Raw genomic sequence first — 23760 nt, forward strand, 5'->3', positions numbered from 1 at the left:
CTGATTCACCTCGCAGTTTTAGTTAAACTCAGGTCTTGTGTCCAGGCGGACGTGTGCACAATCACATGTCACCTCACCTCAAAAATAATATACACTTCTCAAATGCTTCCTGTTTTCTCAGATTAGTTCTCAGCGCTGCCATTTTGAAAATTTTTATAGCATGTTGGTGCGCTTCCTCCTTCATCCACCATGCTGTCTTCTATTCACGGGCTGTGCCGTAAACACCCACGCCTGTGAAAACTCGGACTGTGCTGGTAGTTTATTTATGAAGAGACGTATGTATTTTAATTAGCGAGTTCAGCCGGCGCTAACCAGCAGTCCCCAGCCAGGTTCTCAAAGAGCCAGTTATATGGTTCTCCTGTTATTCTAGCAGAGGACCTGCTGACGAACTCCAACCACAATGTCTTAGACTGCTGCTAGCCTTGGTGGTCCCCAATCTGCAGCAGAATAGGATGTTGTAAATGGAGCAGCATAAAAACACAATCTTTTGACAAAGGATTGTGTGACTGACTCTTGCCTAATGTTCCAAAATGTTCTTACAAAACAGGTAATGATTACTCTTGCTTTTGACTTGGAAGTTATGCATTTCCTCCATGTATGGTCTGTTTGTGTTTTTTTTTTTTTTTCCCTCCTTGTTGCATTTTTGTTGCGGTTGTTTGAGTCAGTGTGTAATTGAATGATGTCTCTGTACATGAAAAATCATCTGGTTTTACTGTCAACCAAACAAGCCATTTTGGAGGTTCAGTTTGCCTAGCTCTTGTTTCACTGCAGCTCTTGGGTGACTCATTAACTAAGCATGTGTTACTTTCTTGGCTCGTTTGTACCATTTCCCTGAACCACTATGCGTGGGCCTAAAACAGGTCATTATAGCAGAGACCTTTTAACCTGAGCAGTGCCCTGTTCTGGTGAGGTTTGTTCTTTATGAAATTATGTGCATAATGTCAGTATGATACCTTCTGTGTTCAGTTGAACTGCTTTTAATAATCAAACATTTCGGTTTTGTGTTGTTGCTCACAATACTGTGTATTCACAGGATAAATTAAACTGATGAGTCTTCTTGTTGAAATTTATACCCTGGGCTACTAATTTATAAATAACAATGAAGGAATTGAATTGGTGCAGTATCTTAAATTTTAAAATGCCCAATAATTTCTATCCCAGTGCATTTGTGGGGTTGAGCAGCAGAGTTGTGTGTGGGCTGCCCCCCCCCCCCCCAGAAAAACTTCTTCTCTACCAGTGCCAAACACAAAACCGTGTTTTCACGGCAAACAAGGAGTGCCGTTTGGCACTTCCACTGTTTGAAGACAATGCCATTACATGCAGTCAAGGCCACACTGTTTTCTGTGCATGTATACGTGCACTGTTTTTGTCATGCGGTGCCTACTTTGCGTGTGTTTGTGGTTGATAACCAACCCACTCATGTTTTCTTCTCGGTGCCAAGCAGCGAATTCTGCTATTGACTCTTTCTGAGCTTCTGTTACCCCAGCTGCTGATAATCAGGCTCGTCATCATTGGAGGCAATCTCCAATGAGATTCTGCAACCGGTGGCAATCCCATATCTCCACAGTCTGCTCATAGGGGGTCTTCTTGGGTTTTGTCTGTATTATTGAAGGGTCTTTACCTTACAATTCAGTATAAAGTGCCTCGAGACAACTGTTGTTGTGACTTGGAGTGATATAAATTGAATTGAATTGAATTGCTGCTCAACCCACAAATACATTTTCCTTACAAATGGGGCTAAACAGGCTTTCCAGTGGTGTGAGATTCATTGCCAAGAAGAATTGATAAAACAAAGAAATAATCGACCAAACATAAATTTCCTTACTTTCTGTGCTGAGTTGAGTTTTCAAAATGCTGCACTTCTCCTCAGACCAAGTCCAGCTTGCCTTTAGCACAATTGGATTGGAAGCACTGCCAGGAAATTATCAAGTCAGATGTACTTGTTCAGTTTTTAAAATTGCAATTCCAGAAAGCTGATATTGTAGTATCTGTTGCATGTTTTGGTGTGGTTCTGCATGACCACACCCATGTTATTTTAAAGTACAGGTTGTAGTGCCCAGATAGTAGAGTATGTTAGATGTTCTCAGAACACCATTTAAAATCTCTCTGCTCTTGAGCCGTCCACACGACAGCATTTAGTCTGAACAAAGTTAATTTGCTTTAACCTGCCGGCTGCAGTGAAAACACAAAAACGTGTTCTCACGGCAAACAAGTTGTGTGTCGTTTGGCACATCCTCTGTTTGAACACACTACTATTACATGCTGTCAAAGCCAGGTAATGGCGTGTATACATGCACCGTTTTTGTCATGCGGTGTGTACTCTGCGTGCGCTTGTGGTTGATAACCAGCCCACTCATGTTTTCTTCTCACCTTGTGTGTTTGCAGGAAGTTCGGGGAGCGCCCTCAGCCACAACGCCTAACAAGGTGAGTGTCCACGCACTCGCGGTCGCTTTAGAGCTCATTTTGGTGTCATAGTGCTGGTAGTGTTGTGAAAATCTATTCTAGGAGCATGCCCCGCCCAAAGGTATTTGTAATTTAACTTTTTGTTTTTTGGTTTGTTTGTTTGTTTTTTAAACAACCCAGCAAAAAATAAAAAAATCCTCCTTTTCTTTTCTATGATAGATGCATGTAGCACACACACTTTCTCTCTCTCTCACTCTCTCACACACACACACAAAACAGAAACTTGAAAGCGTGCCAAAGTCTGGGCAGAAACTGGCTCTGTTTAATGTGGATCGCAGCACAATGACAGTGTTAATGTATCATTGGGGAAATTGGTTAAAAACCTCCTTGATTGACAAGCTGTCGCCATTAACTTTGACCTTTGTCGATGTCTGACGTCATCATTCATGGGAACAACCCTGACATCGCAGTGTCTCATAAATACAGTTTTTGCCCTTTGCTGTTACCTCTATGATTTCAACCCCTAATTTTAATAAGTGGTTTTATTATTTTACATTAGCCAGAAGATTCATCACGTAAAACGTGTTGGGCCAGCGAGGAGCTCATTTCTGGTTGTGATTTCCAGAAGTGGTGATGCAGAGTTAGAAATGTGTATCTAACCACTGCTGCTGCTTAACTGCAATGTTGTTGTTGAGACAACAATAACATAACATATGCAGTTTTACTGTGCAGTCTTGCACAGCTGCTTTCTGTTGACCCCTGCTTGCTGTATTACCTAATTTCTGTTCTGCTATTGATTGCTTGTTACTTAGCTCTCTGCAAACTCACCTCCTTTGGGACTGTTTTAATGTGCTTGTGTTGAAATGAACCGTATCTTTTTTTTTTTTTTTTTTTTGCAGTTGTTTGTGGAGAAACAAGCTAGAAAAGCAATAAATAACCCTTTCTGAGGCCTCGCGGTCCAAATGTGCGCGCTCTGCGCTGTACTGTTCTTACTGTGTATAGCTTTGACGAGCCGCACTGTAAGTTTTTGATTATTCTGCTCCTCTAAAGTTTGCTCCAAGTCACTTTGAGTAACATTTGGGTGAATACAGACGATTGATGGATGATGCGGTTTGCTTTTTGGTGAGTGTGTATGCATGTGCACTTGTTTGCTTGTTGGTGTTTGTCTTTGTTATTCAGAACAGCTGTGTGTGTGTGTGTGTGTGTGTGTGTGTGTGTGTGTGTGTGTGTGTGTGTGTGTGTGTGTGTGTGTGTGTGTGTGTGTGTGTGTGTGCTGCTCAGGCTCTCCGCGTGGCACTCAGCGGGGAAAATGAGGGGGTTGCATGTTGCCTGGAACAACCGAACTTGGTTTTGGAAAAAGGGGCCCAGCACCTTTTGATGTGTCCCCCTCTTTATTCATGTGCTGCCAGTCCGCTGGCTCACACTGGCCCTTCGATTCGTCTGTTGGTTTTTGATGGCCAGAAATATGACTGACAGAAAACAGTCTTTACCAAACAGCTGAAAGGCACAGCAGAGCTCATTCAGTTTATGTTAAGAGTCCTCATGTCCACAGGTTTTCTTTGGGTGCTGCTCTAAAATAGTGCAGCATCCTGCAGGAGCTTTTTATGGCAGCCACAGATCCAGGTCCTGGAGAGCCACACCGTCAGGAAGGCTACTCAGCTGGAAATGAACGCACATACAATTCTAGGGTTCAGACACGTCCACTTGCACAAATTTATACAAACATACACAACATGAGAATACAGGCTGGGATCTGCCCCTGCCAGAAGCTGGTTATCATGTGTAAAAGAGGAAAGACCTGCTTTGCAGAGTCTGAAGTTCCTGGCAAGTAATTTACTGGTCATTTGAAAAAATAAAAGGAAAAAATAATCACTTAACATGATTTGTTTGTAAAAGTAAGAAAACATCTGGAAAATGAGCACAGTCTACTGAGCAAGAATTATCATTGCCTCTGCAAATAGAGCCTCAGTGAAATAGTGATATGGGACTGTATACCAATACTTGATAAAAATCTGATATATCAACCGATATGTTTTATTTTTCTTTCAGACACACAACCAGATTTCCCTAACATTTATGTTTAGTTAGTTACTCATTTATACTCTGACTGTATCCAGATCAGCTTGTTGTTTGTGGCATTCCAAACCCACACAGTGCCCTGTGGTGATCAAACTAGGGAGGTATTTAATGTTTTTGTTCTCTGGGTGTTTTTTTGTATTATTTTTTATAATAAGGGTTTTGTGTTCGATTCACATGGGCGCTTCACGTGTATTCACAAAATCAGCTTAATGTACAGTTTAACTTTCATTATATATAAACAGAAACTTTTGGCTGCTCTCTTATTCACAAGGGGTTTGCCACAGCAGGTACCAGCACGTGTTTTGATTTAGCTGATTTTAACCACCATACCATTTTGTACTGGTCCAAAAACCCCTGATGCAATCCCCAAGGGAACTGCATCTCCTCCCTTGATCAAACTGGGGATCTTTAGTGTGATAGGTGAATGTGTAATCCACTACACTATGGAGCTATTGTATCCAAATCATAAATACATGGTTCAATTCACCTGATTTTTGTTGTTGATCCCTCTGGCTATGTGACAACTCCCCTAAATGTCACAGTGACAGCATTTAGTAGTCTGTTTACCAGGTAGTAAATTATCAGAGCTGTGATCAGTGCAAGCTGTAGCAAGATCCCGCTGTTTCCAACAATTCTCCATTTTTTTTTTTTTTTGGTGGGTGTTTTAGGGGCTTACATGGCTGTTCTGGAGGTCAGATATCAAACAGTGAGGTGGGCGTTTGTGTGAAGGCCAAATCTCCTAGCTTCTTAAAAGGAGCTTAAAGTGGCTGATGTTTTAACCCAAATCCTGACACGACAAATGTGTGTAATCTACCTTTTGTGATGCACAAGACACAAACTAATTAGTGTCTGATCATCTTAATTGAGCTATTTCTCTCTCTCTCTCTGTGTGCGTGTGTGCGTGTGTGTGTGTGTGTGTGTGCGCGGGTGTGTGTGTGTGTGTGTGTGGGTTCACAGGGGGTCTTGTGACAATGCTGCTCTGCTGTAGACGCTGTGGCAGATGTACAGGACAGATGCCTGTCTGCTCTGCTGCATCTGTAGCCTGGCTTAACCTCACCCCTCCTCTCTCTCACTCACACACACACACACATGTGCACGCACACACCCCGTAACGCCTGCTGTTAAATATACGCCTCTTTCTTCTTTTTTTTTTTTTTTTTTTTTTTTAAATTCTGTCTGGCACATTTTTGTCTCACTGCTCAAGCACATCTTTTTTTAGTTTTATATGTTCTGATTTTTCTCTTGCTCGATCTCCCCCCTGTGTTTCATTTCTGATGCTGCTTTTTTTTTACTCTGTGTGGCTGGCTGCCTTTTAGCACATTTTCTGGAAAAAATTTAACAAAAATGAAACCTGCCGCTCCGACGCTGTTCCTGGGTTACGTTTCTGTCTAAGCGTGTGTTGTCATTGCTCGTCTGTGGTTAATGGTTTTATTACATGTGGGTGTGCTTGTTTTAATTGACATGACCCTCATTTCCTGTCTTTGGAGTGTTGGTTTTCCCAGTTTTTTCTTTTTTTTTTTTTTTTTTTTTTTTTTTTTGTCCCTCAAATATAAATATACAAACTGTAATGTTTTTAATTTTTATATATATAATTTATTTATTTATTTTGTTGTTGCTCATGTATATTAATCTGCACAAAAATTTTGTACTTGTGTTGCATGCTAGCCTGACACAGGAAGTTGAGCCAACTCTGGTCACTGTCTCTCTCACTTCTCCTTCCCTCTCCTGCGCTCATGAAGAGACCGAGGCTCTGTGGCGTGTGGGCTTGTTTCACTATGTGTAATCCACGAGCGATTGCGCAGCCGTAATGTAATGTCAGGATGGATGTGTTGGATCATAGCCTCGTCTTTTATCGATAGCAAACAGTCATCGGTAAGACAGCTTTTTCAGCAACAGGAACCTCATTATTCTCCTGGTGACTCTTACATTTCAAAATGCGAATTGTCTGAAAAGATTTTGAAACCATATCCTGTTTCCATTTTCCTTTTCATTAATGCATACGTGGGCATAGGCGGTTTGGGTATAAAAGGCTGGGGTGACTGTCGAGTAAGTCATGTGTCTGGCCCCTACATGTACGACTACTTCAGCTCAGTGGATGAATGTGCTGTGTTTACCAGTGTGGGACAAAATACCTGGTTGCTTCCTCTTGTGGCAGTTATTTATATTTGTTAAATCTGTTTTATGCTTCAGTAAATTAAACACTACTTAATTTTTTTTTTTTTTTTTTATCACGCTCCTATTCCTTTGGGGGAAGTCCAAACATTTTTGGGCGGGTGGCAGGAAAAACCCTATTGACACATTACTGAAAACTGAATAATAATGGTAATACGCCATGTAACAACGCAACATGGAGAGCAAACGCATAAATGCCGCTTTTATCTGTTTTGAGGGATTTTCCCCTCACTTACACAGCTGCTGTGCAAATTACTGATGATTCGGTTGAGCAGAACCATGATTTCATGATTAGAGAGTCATCTGTCATCTTTTAAATGTTTTTAATAAGTATTCAAACCCCATATGCCAGCATATATTGGATGGGAATATTTTTGATTTCTTATGCATCATTTTATACTCGTCTCCCCCCAAATCCATAAAGACATATTTGGTATCTTTTTATAATGTTTCTGTTCCCCACTAGATTTTCATGTAAAATTCTGTGGGTTTGAACAATGCTTGGCTACACAGCACAAGTTTTGTATAGATGGACCCACTGCTTGGGGATTTTTTTTATTTTATTTATTTCTTTTTTATTTGATCGTAGGCTATTCAGTTTCATATGATTGCTGCCACATGTGGTGCATCTTTGTTATCTATTCAGCGGTTATTACGAGGAGCTCTGAAGTGAAAATCAGCGCATACACGAAGATCCGCTGTGAGTCAGAGCATAATCGTACGCCAAAGCATTTCTGTCTTGATGGAGAATGGTCTCTCCCCAACTCAGCCACAGTGGTCTGGAAGGGTTTAGTGAGCACTGAAACAGTGTCAACCACAAGCTGAGGCTGTCGCACGACACTTAACAAACACTAGCATTACATTCTGTGGTCATGCAGTAACTATGTGCCATTGTATTTTAAATATTTGATCAAACTGTTTTTTCCTTTTTATGAGTGTGACCCTGACTCTATAAGACTGGCTGATTATAAAGTTTCTTTTTTTTTTTTTTTTTTTTTTTTTTTTGTGGTGTTTTATTTCCTTTTGTCAGGGGGGTGAGAAGTGATTCCAAAGCGTTGGCAACATAAGTTTAAAAATGACTGACAAAGCACAAAGGTCTCTTACTACTGAATGTATCCTCTGAGTGGACTGTTACAGTGGTGGATGCTCATATCAAACATGGCCACAGTTTCAGATAAGGTCAGAATATGTTTTTTTGTAAGTCCAAAGCATAGGCTTCAGATAAATTTATTTTTCCCTCCTCCCCCTACTTGTGACTCTGTATGATGTCAGTGAGAGTGGATATCCCTATGATGGTCACCTCGGATGCACTGGTTTCTGTGTGCAAGGTGCAGAAAGCTCGTTTAGGAGGAGGAAGGGAGATAAAACTGCTTGATCCACACAGGGGGTGCACTCAGACCATGAATAAGATAAGCAAGGATTATCTTATTTTAACTGTGAATCATATAAAGCTTCGTGATTAGAGTTCAGGATTAAAAAAATATATATATAGAGCTGTCTATGCTTTTTGTTTGTGTTCCACTTTTCACAGTTTCACTACGACTCAAACTGTTGAGAAACTATGGGCAACCGTGACAAACGAGTAACCAAAGCACACACTGAGGTTTTTGCCAACTGGTCAGCAAATACCCCCCCCCCCCCCCCAAAAACAAACAAACAAACAAACAAACAAAACAAAAACAAAAACTCCCCCGACTCCCCCACTCTCCACTCCCAAAAACCAGTATTTGCCAGGTGGTTGCAGACGGGTCTCTGAACTTTATTCAGTTGACCCTACGTTGTCATGTCAGAAATGTTAATACAGTTAGGGATCAAACCTCAACTGGTTTCACCTGTCTTTCTAAATGATGTATTTTGATAGTTTTTATTAGTGGAAGTTGCCTCTTAAGAGAGCTTTTTTCCATTTAAATTGATCTAAAGGTTTTTTATTTAGGGTGTTTGTAAAGTAATAAGTAGAGTTTTGCAGCCAGTGTCAGAAGGTAAAGTAGCAAAAAAACATTCAGAAGTTGCTTCTTAGCGTACTGATAGTCACCCTAACCCTATGTAAATGGAATAAGAGAAATGTGATTAATACGATTGTGTGCAAAATGTGTGTGTGCTTTGTGAGTCATCCTTCCTGTGAGAGCAGCAGGTCACAGGCAGCATCAGAAGTGTGACATGTGCCCTGCAGGTCTGACATCAGCAGGCCTGGACTGCGTTTTCTCTCCATAATCAATCAGAGCTGTGAGCACAGGAGTCCCCCCTGGGGTTAGCGAGTGACTGTGTGTCTGCGTGTGACACCAGTGATGGTTTCACTCACTTCCCGGTGAAGATTTTCACTTAATCACATCTTAAATGCATCCATGCAGACAAGTCCAGGATTTTAATGAAACCACTGTTTTCCACAGTGTTTAACTAGAGACGTATGTTACCCCCCCCCCCCCCCCCCCCCCCCCCCAGCTTGATATCATTTTCCCCATGTGGTGTTTAAATGATATCAGGCTGCTTCAAATCAGTTAAATGGCCTAATCTGTGTGGAATTCAGGGATTGTACCTCTATTAGTTTCATTTATAGCTCCTGATGTTCAGTAATTTAGAAAATACAGATTTTTAATTTTGCTATGAGACTGAAATAATCAGAAAAATAATTGTCCTATCATACTTTCTCCTCCTCTTCTGCACCCTCCCCTCCCGCACTCACACCAAGGGGCCCCTTTTGCTTTTCATAACAAAGGGCCTGTCTAAGCCGAGCGTGCAGCCCAGTATAGCGTGGCAGAGTGAAAAGCCGTGGGTGTGTGTGTTTGAGTGGGAAGCCCTCTGAGCACCCCGGCGTGTCAGGTGTCACTGACATCTGTGCATGTGTGGCGATTGGGTCAAAGTATGTTGCTCTCCATGCGTATGATGTGCTTTAATTGTGCATCTAAGCCTGATCTTTCACCTCCGTGCCTCTCCAACATAAACAGTCTCCTAAATATTAAAATAAGTTTCAGGCTTGTGTCTGTGGAGAAGGTGGTGGGGGTTGTAGTTGGGAGGTTTTGGCAGAGTTGACAGAAGTAATTGGAGTGCCGACCTTGCAACATTTTGACATGATATGAGGAATCTTTGCTGGTGAGCTCAGCTGTTTTTGTTTTTTTGGCCCTGGTGTTTTCTTTCTCTCTTTTTTTTTTTTTCTTTCCCTCGGCATCTTCATCTTCCCTTCTCCCTTTTCTTCTCCCCCTCATTCCTCCCCCTTTTTTCTGTCCCCCCAAGCTGGTCGTTAGTGATTCAGCCCACCCCCACCTCAGATGGACCCGGGGAGAACACAGCTTCTTGGCTAGCAGATTGTGCAGGCTCTGTGGCTTTTCAGAGGTCATTGCGAGTGTACTGCACTGTGTTTTTTATACACCAGAGAATTGCCTCTTAAGAACTTGATGACAATCTTCAGTGAAGTTGCGCTCATATCCACCTCTTCTCAGTTTAGAAAACAGCCAGTTAATTTATCTCTCTTGTTTCTCCCCTCCTTTTCTTTCCTTGCAGAGAAGCGATGAGGAATTACCTGAAGGAGCGAGGTGACCAAACTGTCATGATCCTACATGCAAAAGTTGCACAGAAATCCTATGGCAATGAGAAAAGGTGAGTTGGATATGAAACGGCTCCATTTGATGCTAGAGCCTGCAGTCGTTTAGACGATTAGGACTTTGTGAGGGGAGACTTGTGTTTTTATTCTGTTAAATTAGTGCTCCGCCTCCTTGAACACTTCACTAAATGATCGATTTGTACAACACAATTGCTGGATAATACAACAAGTTGGTTCCTGTTTGGTTTTTGTTGTGTTGATGTGGAGCTGAGTGTGGTCTAGAGAATCTCATCAGTGTGATCACTGAATGCAAAGGCAGACCTGGCATTGTGTGCCAAATACTGCAGAACAGAAATATTTCAGTGTGTGACATAATTGTGGGCCTACAAGAAGTCATCCCTCATCTGATTCTATATTTAAGTGGTCAGCTTGCTGGTTTTGTTTGGTTTCAAACAAGAGAATATGTCCATAGCTGCTGGTTGTTGGTTAGTTGGTTTCAAAATTCCCAGTGTTTATCTTAACTTTACTGTCTGCCGACGTCTCTAAAAACCATGTCCAAAAAAATACGTTTTTAATGAATAAACTGCAGATGAACAATTCAGTTGTCTCTTCGTCCAGCTGTGAGGGTGGAGTCCCCCTGCTCAGCACAACCGGTCACGCCTGTGATTGAGATCTGGTTGGTCAGCCAGCTAAATTAGCTTCCTTAGTGATGCTGGTGGCTTTTCTGTCTTTAGATTGAGATTGTTCGACAGTTTCTCGTAAACCCAGTGAAGTTTTTATCAGATGTTTAATCATTTATGAATGTGCTGCAAGTGCACGTCTATCTAGTTGCATCACAATAATTCAAAGAACAGACCGGTTTGACATCAAGTTAACAAATTCAGAGAAAATAAGCAATGATAGATAAATGAAATCTGTTTTGCATGTTAAGTCAAGGAGTTTTAAAATTTTAGAAAACATAAAACTCTATAAAAAAAAAGTGGCAATTTTGGATAGTATGGGCTTTTAAAAAAAAAAAAGCCTGCAGCTGACCAGTGGTTTCTAGTCTTTGTTAAATTCAACATTTCCTTTCAATTAAAAACACAAAGCTTTTTATATCCCCAGGTTTGCAAACACCTGTGCCCTAGAGGCAGTCATTTGTATTAAGAACTTGGTCTTTCCCTCTAATCTTTATCCAGCCTTTATGGCAAATATATACACGCAGGTAGTGTACATTACTCAAGAGGGTCAGGCTAAAGAGTGGATGAGCAAACTCTCATTCCAACCTGCTTCTGTGCTAAGTGGTTATCTTGACCCCTCTGACCTCCGATACCTACCAGAGGTCAAAGGAAGAAACGAGAGGTGACCTTTTCCACATAAAGGCTGCAGAGAGTCAAAGAAAAGGGAGCACAAACAGAGAGCTATGAGAATAAAGGTGGGGGGGTGGGGGGGGCATCCCACAAAACCAGGAAGCATTCAAGTCTAGAGTTTCACAGGTGAGCGCACACATGACAACCTAACGCTGTCACTTTGACGCTGCAGTTTAAATGCAGGGTGAATTCTGACCATCACATGTACTTTTTTTTTTTTTTTTTGATCTCTTCCACTCTCTTAGCTCATCTTCCTCAAGCTCTTCCTGTAACTCTGCACTCACCTTTTTATCTCTCACTTTCAAGCATATTTTTGTAGCTCTTTCCTCTCCCCGCCACCCCTCAGCACGCACACGCACACACACAGACACACACACATGCACATGCACCTCATGCTCATTTTGCAACTCTCTTTAGCTCCCCATCCTCCCCTCGGTTTCTTGGCCAAGCTGCAGCGCTGCTTGCGATCTCATCAGGGCCTATCTCTTGGTAAATCGGCTGTTGTGCGCCAACTCCCAGACACCTCTGAGAGTTGGAGCGCAACAGCAGAGAGAGAGATAGGAAAAGAGCATGAGATGAATTCTTCAGATAATTTTTTTTAGCTGTCTCATCCAGTTAAAGTGACAGCGAAGAGGAACATTAAAACACTCCTATCACATATATTTAGTCGTCGGCATTGCTCTTTTGTGTGTTGCCAGTGCAGGGCGTGAAGTTTTTCGGTTAAAATCGCAACCTTTTATAAGCAACTCCCAAAGGGATTTCTTTGCCGCCATGTTCAGATATAGTGGCAGGTATGTGTTTAAAGATCCTTTGGCCTGCGAAGCCTGTGTTCATGTTCTGCGTCAGCCCTCTGATTCCTTCTTTCTGTTTTGTAACAAGAGAGCCCAGAAAACCCCCGAAAGTGGACGCACAGAGAATGTTAATGTGCTGTCTCCCTCTTTCTAGCTGCCTCTTGCTGTCTGAGCTTTTTATAGGAGGTGAAAGTAGACAAACACCCACAGAGACAGACACTGGCGTTGCGAAATGGGTCGCTTTCCAGTTCCACACTGACGCACATGAATTTATTTGAAGTGCGTGCTCGTTTCGTAATGAGTGGATTTAACTTTTTAACAAAGCTGAAGTTATGAGTTATTTAAAGGGAGTTTTTATCTTCACAGTAGAAATGGTGTTTCAAAGGAGAAGAGAACTAAAATGAGGGGCTTCTAAAATCAGGGGAAAGAGTTACTTTTCATTTAAAATGCCACATTTTATTTCTTGACAGATCATTTAAGTGCTGAGTCATTCATGGTAACATCTGCACAAAGAAGCATGATGACCTTAACATAGACGTTTTACTTTAGTTGTACGTAACACCTCATTGACCCAGGTTTTTGACTCTGGCTGTAGCTTAGTACAAGTGTGCCCTCTACTGGTTTAAATTAAGAGGTGCACATTATTCAGTTCTTACTGATCTTTCTCTCATTCCTCTTCTTCCTTTTATTTCCCCATATTTAAACTAAATTGCCTGTCCTGAAATCTTCAGATTTTCAAAAATATTATATATCTGTCAATATTTACATTTTTGGGCATTGTAATTTTTTTTTTAAGCAGGAACTATAATCATTTGTGCAGTGAAGTGCTAGAGGAGTTGTTACAGAAATGCGTTTTAAAAAAAGCCACCTCATGTCTTTATGGTTTTGCTTCCAAGGAGCCAGACTTTCTGATAATTTTTAAAGTGGTGTTGAGCAATAGTTCTCCAGGCTTTCTGAAGGTCTTTCAGAGTTTTTCTTTGGCTGCTTTTTCCACTCAATTTTAGTCCTTGTACCTGACCATATTCAGAGGAATGTTTTTTGTTTGTTAAATAACACTGACCTATGAATTATTCAAGCATAAAAAGGCACCTAATTCAAGGGATGAACCTGCGTTGTCTACACATTATAGGCAACTTGGCAAAGAACCAGTGAACAGTGTCTGAAAGTCATGTCCTTAAGAAATAGGAAAAATCCAGCAAAGACCTGACATCTCGTCCCCTTAGAATAGGTTCTGTCTGCATTCTGACCAGTTTTGAGATATTAAGCTTTAAAGTTTTTGCACTCTGTATAGCAAAAATTACACATGAAATAAGTCTTGTTCACACATGATTATGACACTATATGTGTTCTAAATCAAATGGGCAAATGTTTTTTTGAACAAGTGAAATGCAGATGGAACTTTATAATTCTAAAAACGTGTATTTTGTTTGGAATTATAAGGTTCGATCTGCAAAATGTGACAACTACTACTGATTTTCAAGGAAAGAAAAAAATAGTAAACTTACAGTAAGTTTTAAACCATAACATTATAGATGTAACAGAGTGTCCACAAGTATGCTTAAATCAAATTTAATGAATTCTGTGACATTTTTAAAAATTCTTCTTTCATGGCAAACTGTTTTTACGTACACATTTCCCTTTAAAAGAACTAAAAGAAGACTATGCTTAACAAAGTTTCATCTTTTAATGTTTCAATGCTACAACATCTATTACACAATTTTAAAATTGTACAAAAAATCAAACATTTCATTAAACTCGTGTTGGCAGACTGAGCCCTCTTTTTTTTTTTTTTTTTTTTTTTTTTTTTTCTCATCCTTTATTTTTCCCAAGTTTTCTTAACATAACTCAAAATAGAATTATATGAAAACAAACAAGTAAAAATAAAGTTTAAAATTAAAAAAAAAAAAAGTGAAATAAAATAAACATTTGAAAAAATTTAAGAGGGGTATACTTTGACATATAAATAAGCTCAAATTTCAATAAAATTTGTACAGAGAGTCAAATTCTGGATATTTTGACACAGTGATTTTTTTTTTTTTTTTTCCCTTTAGCCCAGATCTTTTTACAAGCTGCAATCTACCTGAAAAAAGTAATTCTTTTCATCCTATATATATATATATATAATATAAAATATAATATAAAATATAATATGAATGATCTGGTGCCAATCATCCAGGAATGGGACTTTTATCCTTAACCATTTCTTTGTGTTTCTTTCTTTCGGGCTGCCAAACTTAAAATACCAAATAAATATTTGGACTCTGAGTCCATGCCCACTGAGTACAAAAATCCAAATAAAAACTCAACCCACTTAAAAGGTAGATTTTATAAAGTTGGATCTTCAATCAATCACAAATAGAACCTTATAATACCAAGTTAAGGCTTGATTTTGCAGATAGAACCTATTTGTTTTGTGAATAAAATGGCCAAAGTTGTATATAATTGAAAAAAAATCTATTACATATTGTTGATAAGCGGTCAGAATAAGAATATGACAATAAGTCAATTTTGTAAAAATGTCAGAACCTTATAATTCTAAAGGGACGATCTGTCAATGATCCCAAACACACTGCTTTGCAGTAAAAGCATGCCTGGATAGGAAAACACACAATGGAACACTATCAGTCAGATAGTGTTCCCCAGAGCTTGGACCTCAACATTATTGAAGCAGTGTGGGATCATCTTGACCGAGAACCGAACAAAAGGCAGCCAACATACAAAGAAGGTAGTTCAGGAATTTTGCACAGTACTGCATTTCATTCTAAACATCTCTCAAGAGATCTCTCTCTCTCTCTCTCTCTCTCTCCAAAAACCAAAGCTACCTTCACAGGGTGTCCTTCGTGATCTCTAGAGATTTAAATGTCAGAAATTATAGCTACGTGTGTGTCACATGTTCCAGGTTCTTCTGCCCTCCTCCCTGTGTGTATCTGATGGGCAGCGGCTGGAAGAAAAAGAAGGACCAGATGGAACGAGACGGCTGCTCTGACCAGGAGTCGCAGCCTTGTGCCTTCATCGGCATCGGCAACAGCGACCAAGAAATGCAACAGCTCAACTTAGAGGGAAAGGTGCAACACCCACCCACCCACCCACACACTGTCACTCTGTCATTTACCTTTGCACAGGAACATGAAGTTACTCAGTAGAAGCTGCCATAGTGGCACATATTGCTTCTTGATGCATTGCAGTATAAATACAGGAAGTCTGTCACATGCCTTCAGTGCGTTTGAAGTTCATTTTTTTGCTGTAGCGCTGGTTAATATGAATTAACAGAAATTAATCTAATTGTTTGTCTTTGTGTTTCTTCTTCTGCCTCATCATTCAGAATTATTGCACAGCCAAAACCTTGTACATATCTGACTCCGACAAGAGAAAGCACTTCATGTTGTCTGTCAAGATGTTCTACGGCAACAGCGCAGACATCGGCGTCTTCCTCAGCAAGAGGATCAAAGTCATCTCCAAGCCCTCCAAAAAGAAGCAGTCCCTTAAAAATGCTGACTGTGAGTCATTTTGTATATGCTTAGCGGTTTGGTGTTAGCATTTACCTTTTAGTTTCACCCTTCATGTCAAATAAAGTGTTCAGCTCAGTCTGCTAGAGCTGTAAATTTAGGCTGTGACAGCAGTGTTAACACACTAGCATGCACTTAACACACCATCATGATTTACTGCCTAGCCAGCCAGAGTTTTTCATGGGTCTTGCGTTTTGGTCGGCACACTCGAGCCACAAAATCATTCAAGTTATTCGATGCAGCCGCGCTGCAGCGGGGCCGACCACAGCCAGGACATGCCGGCCTTGTACCCTGACATCTGTTTGTAAACTTGCTCTCTGTGATGCTTTCAGTACGTTTGCAGTTTATTTTATGGTTTGTTTTCAGCTGTGTCTGCGTTGCTGATGTAAACTGAAAATATTCTGCTGTTGCTGCTTCATACTCAGAGCCGTGTACCGGCTAATCAGCAGGATGCTTTTATTGTGAAGACTTGATTGCTTTTACCACGGGGTTAGCAGAGCTTCATTAGCAGGACAGGGAAACTACTTTGGCTCTGACTGCACTTGAACACATTTGACTGGTTGCATCTCTTCTAAGCCGCACATATCCTAAAAATGTGTGGATCAGCAGTAGGTGAAGACGCCTTTATTGACAGATGGGTTTAGGTGTGAGCTTTTAAAATGTTTGGTTAAAGACAGCTTTGATATAAATATACTGTATCATAAAAGAATAGAAGCAAAGACAGAACAAAGGTTAAAAACCAGGGATAAACCTTAAACAAAAAGGAGGCATATAGAAGGCAGAATTTTTGTTTTTGCAAAATTTAAAGCACCGATGGATGTCTCCCTGAATCCTGCACCACTGTCAGCAAGACCAGATTTTAGAGCATTTCTATGTGACTTTTTTTTTTTTTTTTTTTTACTTCTCCAAAAACCGCCTAGCAACAACTTCAGCAACCTTTTCCGGTGTCATGAGGGACTTCTGGAGAGTTTTGGAGAAATGTCAGTGTTGTGCCAAAAGTGATTGTCTGCGAAAGAAGTGATTTCCGGTATTGAGGAAGGGGGGGGTGCTTGGTTGTATTTAAATTGCTGTAGATTAATTTTTGGCCTAAAATCTGAAACATGTCAAACATATCTCTCATGAATGATATTACATCATTTCGAGCAAGGTAGAAGTTGCAATCACTTCTTGGCAAACTGACTTTTATATGTTCTTTATTAATGAGTGACATTAAAATGTCTTTTTTTCAGAGAGATCTGCCAAGAGGGCTGCAGTAATTGCAACAAATATAACATTACAGTTCTATAAAGAGTAGTCCAAAAGGACTGGATTGATTATAATGTAGATACAATAATGCAGAGTCATTAATAGATTTGCAAATCAAGTAATGTTTTCATTTTATATATAAGCCCTTCATAAATCCTGTGCACCACAGTCTGTTTACCAATATAAGCAAAACTCCGCTGTTGCCGTGTTTTGTGTACATAAAGCACTCGTACTGCGTCCCTTCGTACTTTATGGCATAGTCTGGACCTCGCTTCAGCACCGAGGGGGACACCCCACCCCCCCAGACCTCGATTTGTCCTTTAGCGACTTCTAGCGACTTTTGAGACAGCCAACAGCGAGTTTTCTCTCACAAAGGTTGGCATCAGTGCCAGCTGCCAATCACCAGATTACACATAAATATCCGGGCCAGCATAGATGAAAACATGCCAGGAACATGTAGAATTAATGTACATACCTTCTGAATAGAATCCATCATAATTTTCTGTGGTTTCCATTTTTGATTCGGCTTTTTGGAACAATGCTTCCACTTGTGGAATTTATCTCCGGCGGCTTTGGCTGCTTTCTACACCTGCTGCACGGCACTCACAGCTTGCTCTTGACTAATATCGTCAGTAGAGTCTTTTTGTGAATTGATGGCCTATTATCGAGAATTCAATGAGGCCTTTGAACTGATCCGCTAGACCGGAGGCCATATTGCTGCAGACCACGCAATAGTGCAGTGGTGTACAAGTGAACGAGAGTGGATGCCTCGGGCATTGGCGGTCAGGCGGCAGTGCTCAATTTACATAGTTCTGACCGACATTTTCTAACTATTTGAAAAGCGTATGCTGGGTGTTAACCCCCTCCCTTATTCGGGTTTAGTTTCGTCAGTTATGTGCTATTTGTTTCTTGAAGTCACTACAACTTTAATTTTTTTACAGCCATTTCTAGGCTTTATTTTTTTTACTCAACTAGTTGTTTATTTAATTAAATTTTATGTGATTCTAAAGCATTTTTTTTTAATTCAAACAAAATAAAGCTCCTTTTTTTTTTTTTTTTTTTTTTTTTTTGAACAATGCTGTACAGGTTATCAGAGCTACATTATGTTGCCAAAAGTATTCGGTCGTCTGCCTTCACACCCATTTGAACTTGAGTGACATCCCACTCTTAATCCACAGGGTTTAATATGATGTCAGCCCACCCTTTGCAGCTATAACAGCTTCAGCTCCTCTGGGAGGGCTTTCCACAAGGTTTTGGAGTGTGTTTATGGGAATTTTTGACCGTTCTTCCAGAATCACATTTGTGAGTTCAGACATTGATGTTGGACTAGAAGGCCTGGCTAATTCATCCCATAGGCGTTCTATCAGGTTGAGGTCAGGACTCTGTGCAGGCCAGTCAAGTTCTTAAACTTACTCATCTGTGTCTTTATGGACCTTTTGTGCACTGGTTGTGGAACAGGAAGGGGCCGTCTCCAAACTGTTCCCACAATGTTGGGAGGTTAAAATTGTCCAAAATGTCTTGGTATGCTGAAGCAGTAAGAGTTCCTTTCACTCTCACTTTTCATTCTTCACTGCTTTAGAGTCCAGTGGTGGCGTGGTTTACACCACTGCATCTGATGCTTTGCATTGCGCTTGGTGATGCAAGGCTTGGATGCAGCTGCTCGGCCATGGAAACAACCCATTCCTTGAAACTCTACACACTGTTCTAGAGTTAATCTGAAGGCCACATGAAGTTTGGAGGTCTGTAGCGAATGACTCTGTAGAAAGTTGGCGACCTCAGTATCCACTGACACCACCAGCACTACCACCACCACACCCCTCTGTGATATTTATTTATTTTTTTAAATGTGGCCTAACACTTTGTGGCTGAGTGGCTGTCGTTCCCAATCACTTACACTTTGTTATAATACCACTAACTGGACTTGTTGCACAGGTGGCGTCCTATCACAGAGCTTCTGGGAGCGACCCATTCTTTCACAAATGTTTGTAAAAGAATGTTAGTGTTCATGCCTAGGTGCTTGATTTTTTTTTTTTTTTTTTTTTTTTTTTTTTTTATAAATATATACACCTGTGGAAGTGATTACAACACCTAAATTCAATCATTTGGATGGGTGAGTGAATACTTCTGGCAATATAGTGTACTTTTAACCACCAGAGGGCAGTGTAATGAAAATGAATTGCTCAGTAACCCAGTTATGTCACATGCAGCACACCTGTGCCGCACATAGGACCTGTCCTGTCTTCTTCCACACATCTTATCATGCTGTTATCACAGCTGACCTCTAAGCACCATGTCGTTTTTGGGTCATTATGTAACCGGCTGTGTCTGTGCAATTTTTTTTTTTTGTCTCTGCTCACAGTGTGCATTGCATCAGGGACCAAGGTGGCACTGTTCAACCGACTGCGCTCCCAAACAGTCAGCACGCGGTATCTACACGTGGAGGGTGGCAACTTTCACGCCAGCTCCCAACAGTGGGGCGCTTTCTACATCCACCTGTGTGAGTCTCCATGAAGTTTTATATCTGTTACACAAGCTTACGATCATGCGGAGGTTCAGCACGAGAGAAGCGATGCAGTTTGACAGCTTGTCACCTTGTCTACGTGTCACACTCTCTCTGTTGTAAATGTAACCTCGTGCTGTGTTGTAGTAATTACACAGCTAATTTGTCACAGACAGAGAACATGATGGGTTGATTGAACATTGATTTTACTGTATATACAGTTATGTATGTGGGTGGTTGGTTACAACACTGACTGTCTGTTCTTGTGCTTCATGGTTGCAGTGGATGATGAGGAGTCAGAAGGAGAAGAGTTCACTGTGAGAGACGGTTATATCCATTACGGCCAGACAGTAAAGCTGGTTTGCTCCGTCACCGGCATGGCCCTGCCCAGACTGGTAACAATCTCACTGTTTCAGATAGGAAAAATAACACACAAAGAAACTGTAATATAGGAATGGCCCGATGAGCTTTCTCTGGTTCCAATCTGATACCGATACTTTGCCTGTGAATATCTGCTGATATTGAGTAATGACTAGGGTTTAATATTTTTCCCGAAAATGACATGAATCAAATCCCGGAAAATGACGAGCAATTTCCCGGGAATCCCGGGAAAAAGTTTATTTATTTTTTTATTTTAATTAGGCCTTCTGTAGCCTGTGTCGGCCTTAACCTATTCTGATATTGTAGAGGTAGCTTTCCAGCTATGTACTGTTATGCCCAGTTGGGGGTTACGTCGGCTTTATTAACGCAATAAAACCTACATCTCGACATTCGAGTGCTCGAGCTATGCGGTGTTGTATCGTTCCTCAACACTCCCTTAACAAATATAATTCGAATATTCCTCCATTGTACATGGAATTATACCAAGATATTTTACAACTGCTGGTGCAAAACAATACGGTTCATCTCCACAGCATTGATAAAGGCTCAGCCACGCTGTCGTGGCGACATCTGTTGCGCTATATCTCCACCAGTGGAACGCTGTAATAGTCATTGAAAAGTTAACTACCGTACTACACTATAATATGACATAACACAGGGCCTTGAGTAATGCACTACGACTTGGTCATTGCCATTCTGACAACAGCAAATTTATAACACCGTGTCTGAGGGTTAAAGTAGGTTCGCTGTGAATCGTCTTTTGAAAAACTGGCCGATCCTTATAGCCTAAAAAATATACATTTTACTCAACTCCATTTTAAAAGCGAAATATGTTAAAGCAATCTATTTCATGATAATTTCTTCACACATTAGGCCCGTATCCTAATTCATGGTTGTTAGTAAGCGGCTGCAAACGAGGAAAAGAAACACTCGAAGTTAAACAGATATTTCTTTATTGTTCAGGGCAGGCATATTTTATAGGCTATATAATGCAATATAACAATATATAATAATATAAAATTATATAATACAAAATACCTTAGGGTAAACACATTGCCTACGATTTCAACAAATTAAAGAGGAAAAAAGCACAACTGTGTAATACCTCTATTAAAACGCTTGAGATGAAGGCTGAAGCCTTAAACGGAGGCTGAACGTGCCTGAAATGAAGAGTAATGCTTTTCGCATTAAACGAACCCTTCTCTCAATATTTCCTTAAATTTAACATTCTGAAGCTTTCTTTTCTTTCTGAAAGTCAAATCGACGCGCGCGACTTTTTTCCCGGTTTCCCGGTTCCCGGGAAACGGGAAATGGTTCTGATCGCATTTCCCGGGAATCCCGGATCCCGGGATTAAACCCTAGTAATGACCCAGTACCAGTGTATCCCTCACTATGAGGAAGAGACACTTGTGCAAGACATCAGGCTCAACTTAAACAGCTTTCCAAACTTTGTAACATAAATGTAACAAGTGAGTACATCGAGTGTAAAGTAACTGAAATATCGGTATTTATTAGTTAAATAATAAATGAAAACAGTCCCAAGGATAAATACGGTGAAAAAAATAAATGTGGTAGAGTTATTCATCTTCTATACAGGGGTGTCAAGTGGTCGGAGCGCTACTTACCCGTGGGCCATTAATAATAGATAAATGAAATCACATCGCGGGCCATATAAAATTAGATCGCGTGCCAGATGTGACTCACGGGCCTGGAGTCTGACATGTGTTCTATACTAATGTAATAAAATGAGGGCCATTAGGCTGCAAACTGCTGACATTTAAAGTCGAAGTTTCTTATTTTTTCTTCCTCGCGCACAGGTGTGGAGCTGAGAGGCGACAGCTGGAGGGAAATAATTTTTAATCACATTGACAACGTGTTATGTTACCATGTATAATAAAAGTTTACCAGCAAGTGTTAGACACATGTCTTTCTAGCTTTTAAATATGTTCTCTGACTGAATATAATGAATGAAAGAGAGCGCGCGTGAGAGGAAAGCATCACCTTTTTATCTTTTCAGCAAAGTCACCTCAACACATCTTGTCTACCATGAACTTGGCAAATGTTCAACATGAAATAACTGAAAACCCTTTTTTTTTTTTTTCTGTTTTTTGTTTTTATACAAAGAGCTGTTTCTGAAAAGACTGGCCCGATGTTTACAGTGTATTACTCATGTTTTGACTGAATATCTAGTGGCATGTTTTTCTTTTCTTCTGTCTTTTCTGCTTTTCTTTCACCTTTTTTCCCTCCCTTTGTCTCCCTGCCTGTTCTGACCTTCATTTCACTCCTACTTGCTTCCAGGTCTCTGTAATTTTATTCTTTTATTTAGTTTCTTTCATGTTTTATACACTTAATTTTCTCTAACTCTCAGTGTGCTCTTTGCCTTTTCCCTAATCTTCCACTTTCCACCGTCAGTTGGCTAATCCTTTACCCTCTCCTCTCTTTTCAGATCATCCGGAAGGTGGACAAGCAGACGGCGCTGCTGGACGCCGATGACCCCGTCTCCCAGCTCCACAAGTGTGCCTTCTACCTGAAGGACACAGAACGCATGTACCTGTGCCTTTCCCAAGAAAGGATCATCCAGTTTCAAGTCAGTGTCACTCTTGCATCTCTACGTATCATTTCAGGGTCGCGGTCATGTCACCCTCAGATTAAGTCAATCATACTATTCACAGATGACTGAGGATGATTGTTGTAGCGTTCTGAACACTGCTCCAAGCAGCCTGACTTGACATTGAATTTGAGTTTCGACTCCTGCTTCTATGCTTGGCTTATTTGTCTGTGGGTTGATGTTTTCGTCGGATTGTCTCAGGTCTCACCATCTCCCTCCCCCCCACCTCCCACTATAGGCCACTCCATGCCCAAAGGAACCAAACAAGGAGATGATCAACGATGGCGCCTCCTGGACAATCATCAGCACAGATAAGGCCGAATACACTTTCTACGAGGGCATGGGCCCCGTCCACTCGCCTGTCACCCCGGTGCCTGTGGTGGAGAGCTTACAGGTACACAGAAGAGAGCTATTTTTTTTAATATCCCCCCCCCTAACAGAAACTTTCAGCTGCTCTATACCCCTGGTTTTGTCCTGCCAGTGCACTCAGGTCACCTGAGTATCTTGTTTGCCTGCAGCTAAACGGTGGCGGGGATGTCGCCATGCTGGAGCTGACAGGACAGAACTTCACTCCAAATCTGCGGGTCTGGTTCGGAGACGTTGAGGCCGAGACCATGTACAGGTAGGCCTTTGCTTTGGTTTCATTTTCAATCAATTGGGTGTGCTGTGTGTTTTTGTTTTTTTTTTTGTTTTTTTTCCTTTTTCTAACGCTCTGCTGCTTTTCATACATGCTTCAGTTTTTGAAGGAAAACAAACTGTTGTGGTTAGAATTAGTTTTTTCCACGTGTTTGTTGTCTAAGACTAATTTGAGGAGTTTTTATATTCTAGTTATTAAAAGTTTGGATAATTTTCACCTACATATTTATATTCCTTTATTTCATTAGTTTCTTTGCGTGATTCACAGCTCCTCTAATCCCTTCGGTCACCGCGCACACAGTTGTGTTCATCACTTTCTATATTTATATATTGTACTGTAATCTTCAGTTTCTGACATCTCCTGCCTAAAAAGATTATGTAGGCAAATTTTCGTGACCGAAGGGGTTATTCTACACCTGACCTTGGTGCAGCCAGTTTTCTTCTGATTGGCTGCCCCCCTGTAAACCACAGGAGGTGGGTGGGGCTTCTGTGCTCATAGCCAGAGCTGTGTGCCTGAGATTAAACTATCGGGAATATCCCAGCTCACTGATTTCA

General features: G+C 40.8%; 1 protein-coding gene across 1 annotated transcript in view; it reads left to right on the plus strand.

Annotated features, from left to right (window-relative positions):
- Nucleotides 1-23760, plus strand: part of rbpjb (recombination signal binding protein for immunoglobulin kappa J region b) — a 53858-nt gene that overhangs the window by 27420 nt on the left and 2678 nt on the right. The window contains exons 2-10 of the mRNA XM_030754024.1: nucleotides 2386-2424; nucleotides 10150-10245; nucleotides 15229-15394; nucleotides 15652-15826; nucleotides 19440-19577; nucleotides 19863-19975; nucleotides 22408-22548; nucleotides 22808-22963; nucleotides 23088-23191. Of these exons, the coding sequence (XP_030609884.1) occupies nucleotides 2386-2424; nucleotides 10150-10245; nucleotides 15229-15394; nucleotides 15652-15826; nucleotides 19440-19577; nucleotides 19863-19975; nucleotides 22408-22548; nucleotides 22808-22963; nucleotides 23088-23191 (1128 nt within the window). The remainder of the gene's footprint in view (nucleotides 1-2385; nucleotides 2425-10149; nucleotides 10246-15228; nucleotides 15395-15651; nucleotides 15827-19439; nucleotides 19578-19862; nucleotides 19976-22407; nucleotides 22549-22807; nucleotides 22964-23087; nucleotides 23192-23760) is intronic.

Source organism: Archocentrus centrarchus, chromosome 18, assembly GCF_007364275.1.
Source record: "Archocentrus centrarchus isolate MPI-CPG fArcCen1 chromosome 18, fArcCen1, whole genome shotgun sequence".
In the NCBI taxonomy this organism is placed as follows: Eukaryota; Metazoa; Chordata; class Actinopteri; order Cichliformes; family Cichlidae; genus Archocentrus; species Archocentrus centrarchus.